The sequence below is a fragment of the Chinchilla lanigera genome, unplaced genomic scaffold (assembly GCF_000276665.1).
Source record: "Chinchilla lanigera isolate Chin_1 unplaced genomic scaffold, ChiLan1.0 scaffold00108, whole genome shotgun sequence".
Lineage (NCBI taxonomy): Eukaryota > Metazoa > Chordata > Mammalia > Rodentia > Chinchillidae > Chinchilla > Chinchilla lanigera.
Window position 1 is genome coordinate 2,267,736 of NW_004955509.1, and position 10,120 is coordinate 2,277,855.

The 10,120-nt window shown below is 47.9% G+C and overlaps 1 protein-coding gene across 1 annotated transcript in view; it reads left to right on the forward strand.

The window, feature by feature from the left end:
- The first annotated feature begins 9,765 nt into the window (after positions 1-9,765).
- Sms (spermine synthase) overlaps positions 9,766-10,120 on the forward strand; it is a 51,112-nt gene continuing 50,757 nt past the window's right edge. Inside the window, exon 1 of the mRNA XM_005407826.1 lies at positions 9,766-10,062. Within this exon, the coding sequence (XP_005407883.1) occupies positions 10,014-10,062 (49 nt within the window). The 5' untranslated portion in view covers positions 9,766-10,013. The remainder of the gene's footprint in view (positions 10,063-10,120) is intronic.

Here is a 10,120-nt window from a genome sequence, read left to right on the forward strand (position 1 = left end):
GTAGTTGTACTGTACAGGACAGAAAGAATAAAAGCCTGACTATAGATAACAGGGCAGAGCAAGTGAGGGGAATGAGATCGGGTGACAGAAGGTTTGGTGACTGGTAGGGTGTTGGTGGTGAATTCAAGGAGTCAAGAACAGTTCCAAAGCCTCTGATTTTGTCAGCTCCCAAAGTGTCTGATTTGGGGCAGCGGTGCAGTCTGTATTTGTTCACTATTTACAAGCACGTAAATGTCTCACGCTTGAGATTACACAAGAAAGATCTGGGCGCAAGGCCCTAGGGTGGATTCCCAGAATGGGACGGGGAGGGGGCGTGGCCAGCTAGGAGAGGTGAAAAAGGATTACTGAATGGGACGAAAGCCGGGTTTTGTTGAGGAAAACATACACATACACACACATGTGCGTGCGTACGTGTGCTTGTGTGTGTGCGTGTGTGCGTGTGTGTACTAGCCAGCGCCAGTTTGAGATTTTCTCCCTTATTTTGAGTAAGAAGTGAGAAAGACAGGCAGAGGCAAAAAGGCCGCTTTGATCAGAGTTTGGGAGCTTGCGGGACGAAGGAGGAGGGGCTGAGAATGTGATAAGAGAGTGACTGAGAGGACGCGGGAGAAGTGAAACGCGAAGACAAGTGGTGGGGGGTCGAGGGACGCAGAGCGGGCTGGCACACGCCGAAGCCGAGCGGCGCCATGGCCTGCGCACGCGCCGCCCCCTCTCCACCCCCTCTGCCCCTCCTGTGGATCCAGAATGACTGGAGCTGAGGAGGTCAAGGCACTGAGGCGGGGCACAGGCTGCGTCGTCCTCAGAGATGCCAAACTCCACGCGGGCTGGAGGCAGGCAGGAAGATTCCAAGCGGTATCGAAGATGTCGGTGAAAGTAAACAGACGCCCTAGAGGTCTGGTGGGGAGTCACAGAGCTGAGCGAGGCATGCACCTCCCGAGGGAGGAATGTGTTGAGTTTTTAAATCAAGTCTGAGAACAAAAGGCTCAGAGTATCAAAAAGATTATTCTGTTTTCCTCCACTCTGCACTTTAAAAGGCAGTTTTCCCTAAATCACACTTAATTTGTACCAAGAGATTTCGACGAGTCTTAGGCTCTGCTGTGTCATGTATACTTTGGGAGGATTGCTTCTTTTTAAAAATGTGCTTATATTTTCTGTACATTCACTGTTTTGAAAACCTTTAATTTGTATACACAGTTTAAATACACTGACAGAAGAGGTACAAGATAGTAGGCCTTGAATACCCTTTACTCAGATTTAATTGTTGACATTTTGTGTCATTTACTTTATTAATCTCTCTCTGGATTATTATTTGCACATGCATATTAATTTTCCCTCAAAACATGTGAGAGTAAATTAGCAGCATTATGTCCTTTTACCCACAATGCTTCAGTATGTCACTTCTAAGAACACGCATTTTCTTATATAACCTAACCACAGTGCACTGATCAAAGTCATTGAAAATTTAACATCAGAACAATGTTATTGTGTAATCTACAGTCCTTGCTCCGCTTTGGTCAATTATCTCTTTTTCTTTCCCAGTCTAGGCTCTGATTCAGAATCCCACATTATGCTTTAATTGTCACCCCTCTTTCATCTGTTCATCTGGAACAATTCCTTAGCTTTTCTTTATTTTGACCTTGGCTTTTTTGCAAGCGTATAGGCCTTACATTTTCTGCAAGTTCCTTTAATATGCATTTGTCTGATGTTTCATCCTTTTTTCTTTTTTTTTGTCTTTTTGAGACAGGGTCTCACTGTGCAGTTCAGGCTGACCTTGAGCTCACTTTGTAGCCCAGCCTGATCTTGAACTCCCAACAATCCTCCTGCCTCAGCCTCCTCAGTGCTGGGATTACAGGCATGCACCACTATGCCCGGCTGTTTCATCCTAATTAGATTTAAGATGTGTACTTTTGACAAGATCATCCTCAGTACATCATATCAGGAGGCACGTAATATCTATCTAGCCGCATTGGTGATTATACCTTTGCTTTGTCATAGCAAAGGAAAGTTTTTGGCTTTATTTTTATCCATTTGGCAGGCATGTTGGACTATAGTATAATATTCTATTTAACATAAGCATCATTACCTGGAGATTTTATTTTTATTAGGAGTCTTTTTATGCGGCCCAGGCTGGCCTCCAACTCCTGGACTCATGTGATCAGAATAGCTGAGACTGTAAATACGCACCTCTGCTCCTGACTCTAAATTCTTTTTGAAGCCGGGTGTGGTGCTGCACACCTGTAATCCCAGTGCTCAGGAGGCTGAGGCAGGAGGATCACTGAGAGTTTGAGACCAGCCTGGACTACAAAGTGAGCTCAAGGCCAGCCTGACCTGCATAGTGGGACCCTGTCTCAAAAAGACAAAAATAAAAAAATAAATTCTTTTTGATTATGTACAAATAACTAATGAACATTAAACTATGTGTTTTTTAAGAAAGCAAGTTTAAAATAATTCATCTTTACTCACAAAGTTTTAATGTCAACAGGTATACTTGGAAAAAATCTCCTCTTTTCAGACAAAATTGGTAAGCTGCACATTTGTAAATAAACTTGAAAAAATTCAATTTTAGATTGTTAAGGGGCAAAGTTCTGGACATGATGAATGCATTTTTAAGATGTTCATACATTCTTAAAGTGTAAGAGCTTTATGATTAACACTGTAATATGCCAGGCAACGTATGATATAACCAGAAGGGCAGTACAGCTTACTAGAGGGGAGTGAGGCATCTTCTGCGGTGTAATAAAAGTTCAGGGCAGATCCTCAGAGCCTGAAAGAGGAGGGTCATGAGGTGGTTGTGGCCAGGGGAAGAAGTTGAAAGGGAGCCAAAGAAGATTTTAAAATTAGCCTTGCGTCAGCATCCATAAAATTCTGCGCTTTGAAGAAGCTGCAATGTGATCCAGGCAAAGGAAAAAGAATATAGATTGTTATGCCTTCGCATGCCAGAATATGATCTCCCTTTTTCTTCTCCCCTTCCCGTAAAATAACAATTGTCTGCGTGCAGAATGAGTGTGCTTTAAATGAGCCTTTCGGTGCCTTTTTTCCTGCACTTATTTCCAGTACTGAGCAGCAGCACACAGCCTGGAAATTCTCCTGCCTTTCATCATCACTGACCCTCCCACTGAGCCTCGCTCTATTCCACAATGCGTGTGGCCTTGAGCAAGTCACTTGGTATCAATGTCTGGTATTTCAATGGGAGGGGATGCACTTTGCTGGGCTGGGAGGATTAGAAATAATATATAAAGGACACACAGCACTTTACAAATTCTGTGGCCCACTCTAGTCACTCAGTGACATAAAGACGATGTACCAAAACGTTTAGCTTAAAGAAAAGAGCCCTGGCCTGGGAAGTAGGATGCCAAGAAATTGATCCTTGATCCTTGATGTAGCTGAGAGCTCCTGATGTTGGGTTTATCCCTCCAAGTTTGGGGACTATAGTCTCCTTACAGGAGCGTTGGCAAGAAACAGAGCGAGTCTTCAAGCCAGCACACTGCCACCGATAAAGCGCGGAATGTTTCTCACTGGCGGGCTGAATCCCATGCTGTGGGAACCCAGAGGTGAGCAAAGGAGCCCTCAGCCTGGGCCTTGGACATCTGCACGTAGAGTTTGCCTCAGAGAAAGGAGGCGTCTCCAGATGAAAAGGCAGGGTTCGGCCGTCTTGCAAAATGCTGCCCACATGCAGTTCCACTGCACCAGCTTCCTGGACTGCCCCTGGCTGTTGCGTTGCATCAAATCCTGTGCATATTAAAATAAATGGATTTGCTGTGGGCTTTAGAACGCTTTTAGCCCTTGTGTAGGGGAAAGGTCACGGAGATGAGGATTACTCTGTACGCTGCCAGCTGCTCACCATTGGGACTGGGGCAAAGGAAACTAATGGTTGAACATCAGTCTTACTTCAATAATAGTAGCTATTTTTCCATGGGGATTTGTATGTGCTTGGCACTGTTCTAAGTGGTATATGTCAATGAATGAATTTAGTCCTCAGAATAATTGGTGCTGTTGCTCCTCTTTTTCTTTCTTTTTTTTTGTCTTTTTGAGATAGGGTCTCACTATGCAGTTCAGGCTGGCCTTGAGCTCCCTTTGTAGCCCAGGCTGGTCTCGAACTCACCACATTCCTCCTGCCTCAGCCTCCCCACTTGATCTTAGCCAAAAGGTTGAGAAGTGATCTTGCCTCAGCCTCCCGAGTGCTGGGATTACATGTGTGCGCCACCACACCCAGCAAAACAGTATTATTTTGTGATACCAGAAATCAAACTCAGGACCTTGTGCTTGCCAGGCAGGTGCTTGTGCCACTGAGCTATATTCCCGGTCCACCCCTCTTTTATAGATAAAAAGATCTAGACTCAGAAAGATGAGGCTACCAAAGGGCACCAGCAAGCAAGTGGAAGAATCAGGATTAGGACCCAGGCAGGCCACAACAAGACCCTGGTCCTAACCGTATTGCTGTTCTGCCTCTAGGGAGACTGAAGCAATGAGGACTCAATCTTCCAGTGCCCGTAGTGCGGGGGGGGGGGGGTAGAATTAACAAGTGAGAATTTACTCCCATCTTTAAGTATAGCTGTAATAAATGTTGCATTCAAATGAAAAGCCAGGGAATTACATTTGGACCACAACACACTCTATTATTTGCTTTGGTAACAATTTTAATTGTTACTTGGGCATAAGCATTTAGGTAATGCATTGAGACAGCAGGCCTTTCCTTCCTGGGTGTGTCCTTCTTTGCTTGCTGTGAGAGGAAAGGAGGAAGTGGGGTAGTTTGGACATTATTTCTTGTAGAGAAATGAGGATTTAGTAGAGCCACAAGTGGAGGTTCTCACAGGAAAGGCTGGCTCTGTGTTCTCCCCGAGCGTGTCCTCCCCTCAGAGCTTCGGGCTTCCAGTCCCAGCAGAGCTTCGGGCTTCCAGTCTTTGCTTGAAGCCAGGCTTTCCCACACTAGAGGAACCCTGTGGGGGTGTGCAGACACCTCTCAGGGAAACCAAGTCCACAGGGCTGAGCAGTGGCCGCAGGTTAATACAGGGACTGACTCATCTGATCATGTTCTGTATTCAAATTCTACATGAGACAGTGGAGACACAAATGAAGATATGGCGCCGGGCATGGCAGCACACCCCGGTAATCCCAGCACTCAGGAGGCTGAGGCAGGAGGATCGTTGAGAGTTTGAGACCAGCCTGGGCTACAAAGTGAGCTCAAGGCTCGCATAGCGAGACCCTGTCTCAAAAAGACAAAAAAGAAAAAAAGATTATGACCAGCAGTCAGGGTGCTGACTTGAAGTGCATCCAAGACAATTTATTTTGTCATTTTCTTTTCTAAAATAATCATCCAGAGAGTTTCACCAATGAACTCTTGGGGGTTTTCTGAGCTACCTGTGGCCTATGTACCTGCCAGCCCTGATGATCAGGAATGTGGGGGTGTGGGTATGCGCCCGCTTCTGTTGGGGGCGGGAGCTGGCTGTCACTCTCCTCTCCCTTCCATGGTGGCCCAGCTCCCAGAGAGCTCTGTCTCTGCTCAGTCTCATGCTGTTCTATTCCTCAATTAGTTGCAAAAGCCACAGATACTGAGGAGCCTCTGTATGCCAGGCACTGGGCTAAGTAATGGGAACTTAGCAGTGAGAAGTAAGGCATCCTGAAGGAATCTGACACCTTACCAACACCCATGTCCTCTTTGTTGTAGTGTCCTACCATTCACTAAATACATGTCATGTGTCAGACACTGCCTTAAATGAGTGCCATGTAGTTACTCATTTAATCCTCACATAAACTCTGTGATGTGTGTACTGTAATTAGCGCCATTTAGGGGAGGGAGAAACAGGTTGGGGCCAGGAATATAGCTCAGCAACACAAGCGCCTGCCTGGCAAGCGCAAGGTCCTGAGTTTGATTCTCAGCACCGAAAAAAAAGAAAAAGAAAGAAACAGAGAGGTCAATGAACCTGTCTGCTGTCACACAGCTTGAAAGAACTGGGGTGGGAATTTCACAACACACACTGGTTGGCGGATTTCCAGAGAGGAGGGATATAGGCCACCTCCTCCAAGCATATACACCCTGGGCTGGGATGCCTGCTGGTGGGAGGGAGGCAGACTTGCACAGCTGGGATTGAGGAGTCATAAGACTAAGCAAACAGCCCCTGTAGGTCCTTGGAAAACACCGGGCAGTGCTCCCTCTGGGAAGAAAGGGCTGCTCCCCCTAAATGACTATAAAATCCCTTGTCTCTGAGAAGACTATAGCCATGAGGCTGGTCTCTGCACAGTCTTCAGTTTTGCTTTTTACCAACTCCTTACTTCAATGCTGTCCCATCAGGCATTTACTCTGCTTGAAATTTGCTTCAGGTAATAAAATTGACTTATTAAAAATTTTAGCAAGGAATGGTGGCACATATCTGTAATCCCAGCACTCTGGGAGGCTGAGGCAGGAGGATCCCAAGTTTGAGCCCAGCCTGTGGGTAACGTGGCAATTTACTTATTTATTTATTTACTTATTTATTTATTTATTTTATCTTTTTGAGGCAGGGTCTTGCTATGCAGTTCAGGCTGGCCTTGAGCTCAGTTTGTAGCTCAGGCGGGGAACTTGGGACAGTCTTCCTGCCTCAGCCTCTCAAGTGCTGGGATTACAGGCGTGTGTGCCACCACGCTTGGCATTTTTGTTTTTCTTATTTTTTTTTTGTACCGGAAGTTGAACTCATGACCTCAGGCTTGCCAGGCAAGCACTTATGCCACTGAGCTACATCCCCAGCCTCAATTTAACAAGATCCTTTCTCCAAAAAAAAAAAAAAAAAGACAGAAAAGAAAAGGGCTGGGAATGTAGCTCAGTGTGAAGGCCCTGGGTGCAATCCCTAGTACCTCCAAGAAAAAAAAAAAGGAAATTTGCGGAGCTTTACCCTATGTACGTGGTGTGGCTCCACAGCACTTTGAATGTGGCTCCCCCCGCCCCCGCAAAACTCATGTAGAGCCTTGGACCCCGCTGTAATGCTGTTGACGGGTGACCGTACTTAGGCTATGGGCACTGCCCCCTCATAAAGAGATTACTTGGAGCTTGTGACTGTGCTGTTACACAGAGCTCCTTCCTGCATTCACTCTCTTGCTTCCTCTCATCCTGTGATCTCTGCGTGCGCCCTGTTGCTCTTCTGCTTTTCTGCCAAGGATGGAGCAGCACATGGTTTTCACCGCCACCCAGCCAGACACGCTGCCCGCCTGTGGATAGGCCTGAAACCGGTGAAAACTAAAACAAAACAAAACAAACCCCTTCTACCTCCACTTGGTTTTACTTGTCTCTTTCAGCTGGTTTAAAAAATTGCTAATTTTGAAGATTACGCAGCTAAATAATATACTTATTAGTGTCCCATGAGGTTTGCTGTGGATGATACATCGGCATGGGAGTCATCATGATTACGTTTGCCCAGTTACTTTGTAGGGACTTGAAAGCCACTTTTGTTAAAACTACTGCCTCTTCACTTGCGCTTGGGCAAATGTCCAGTGGTGACCTTTGGATGTCAGAGTGCTGAAAACTCCTCCTTCAGATGGAGCTAATGTTTCATTTTCTGAATATGTGTCTAATGAAGCCTCATGAAGATTGATTACACATATGCAAACTGCTGATTGCTTCACCACCAGTCACCTTTCACCCTGCTTCTTGGTCCCTTAAACCCTATGCTGGGGGAGGTGGGGGCTTCTGTCTCCCGCCTGCATGCTTGCATGCCTTGCACCCAAACTGTTTCTCTTTTGGAAAATGCATTGTTTTACTGACTGGCACACAAATGGGCCTGCTTCAGTCACAGCACCATGAGCCAAAATAAACCTCTTTGCTTTACAAATTATCCAGCCCCAGATATTTTGTTATTGAAACACAGAATGGACTAAAATGGGCTGTAAGTTCATTGCTGTAGTTGTTTTGATTCAGGTAAAATTGATATAACAAGACTTAGCTGTTCTTTTTTCTTTTTGAGACAGGGTCTCGCTATGCAGTTCGGGCTGGCCTTGAACTCACTATGTAGCCCAGGCTAGCCTCAAACTTGCTGAGATCTTTCTGCCTCAGCCTGGTGAGTGTTGGGATTACAGTACTGTGCCACCATGCCCATCTTTTTGGCCTGAAGTATTTTTGTTAAACTGCATTTTGTCAAATGGCTATCAATTTGTTAACCGCAAGGGATCTCAAGGTTTCTCATCACCATCTATTTTGCTCCTTGCAGGAAGCAGGGTGAGGCACAAGTGCTGGGGATAGGGTGTCTCACCTGAGGCCAGGCAGCAGCCCCAGCCCCAGGGGGGCCTGCAGTGCCCAACCTGAGTTGCTAAGCAGCACTAGCTACATAACTTTCAGGTCTATTGCAAAAGGAAAACACTGGGCCCCCTGTTCAAAAGTTCTTAAGAATTTCCGGACGGAGACAGCAGATGATTAAACCAAGTTCAGGATCCTTCTGAGCAGGAGGCCCATCCTGATGCTGAGCTGGGAGAAGTACTCCTGAGGCCTGTGGAAACCTACCAGCCCTGCAGCACACAAGAACAGAGACAACTACACTCCGGTGACCTGACTCCAGAGGAATGGGAGAACTGGAGACATCTCACGGAGAAAGAAGAGCTGTAGGCTGACACAGAGGACTGAAGGATTAAAGTGTAGAACAGCGAACAAAACTGGGGCCTGGACTCCATGGGGAAAAAAAAAAAAAGAACATGTAGGGTAACAAACAAGTGCCCGCAGGGAGGTAAACCCTAACATGGTGCTGAAAAAGGATCCAGTTTTTAAGAGAGAATAGTCAGTAGAAGGACACTTGGGAGGACATCGCCGGGTTCTTGTAGGACAGGAAAGGACTCAGCAAAACAGCCGCTAAGACCTCCCGGGGGAGACAGGAGTTTCTTCTTTTTTTTTCTTTGTTGTCTTTTTGATACAGGATCTCACTATGCAGTTCAGGCTGGCCGTGAGCTCAATTTGTAGCCCAGGCTGGTCTCGAACTCACAACGATTCTCCTGCCTCAGCCTCTGGAGTGCTACGATTACAGGCACGCGCCACCACGCCCGGCTCGGCTACGAGTTTCATATCCAAGTTCTTCGTGCTTTTGTGGAGTCACATGGGTTCACTGACCTAAATTTTGTCTAGCCATTACAGCAATTCCTGTGGTCTCAAGAGGCACAGAAGCCTGGAGAACGATAGAGGCATTTGCCCAGGGATATTGTCAATCCAATAAGGGGGGGGGGGTGTTAGCCCACAGACACACTTTTTCTGGCCTCATGTTGTTGAATTCCAGCCGCAACCTCAGTGTTAGAAACAAGCCCACGGGAAGGTCCTTTGCCGTGCGTGGAGGCCCCAAGCAATGGACTCCTGCCAGAGGAGGAGGGCCCAGATCTGCAGTTTCCCAGCCCAACCTCAGCAACAGTGTTATTCTCTTCCAGTTCTTGCTTCTCCTCACTTCCTATCTTTACTGGGAACGTAGATTAGCTCAGTTCCCAAGAGCTTTCTATTGTGTCTTCAAACGCCAAGGAAAACCTTGCTGATAATAATGGCAATAATAATCCTAATGGGTTTAAATGTAGCGTTCTAGGAACAAGGCAAGCTGTACTTTGAGACTGCAAGGGTGGCTCCTGGCATTTTACTTCTTTGACTTGGCCATAAAATAACTGGGGCCCTCGCTTGGGGGACGGTATGGGGAACTGGATGGGGTGGCGTGGGCCCCCCCCCGAAGCCGTGCTGCGCTGTGTCAACCTAAGGTGACCTAACGGACGGAGGGACCGCCGGCGGGAGCCTCCGCGTAGGGCGCGGCCATTGGTGACGTACGCCTGGGAGCACAGCGCCCACGTTTCCACCATTAGCGAGGCCTCACACCCGGCGCTCCAAGTTCGGGACTGGAGGCGTCCCTGCGTCCTCCCTCCCGGAGGCGGGCCGCCCCGCCCCCAGCCCGGTCTCCCGCGGCCCCGCCCACCCCTACTCCTGGCCTCCCCCGGCGCAGCGCCCTCCCCGCCGGCTGCAGCCTGACACGCCGCGCGGCCCCCAGTCTCCCGCGGCCGCCTCCCCCAGGCATGGCACAGGGCCTCGCCTCACTATGGCAGCAGCACGGCACAGCACGCTCGACTTCATGCTCGGCGCCAAAGGTGAGGGCGCCGGCCGCCACCTGCCCTGCCGTCCCCCTGCCCAGCGGGCGGGCTGGTG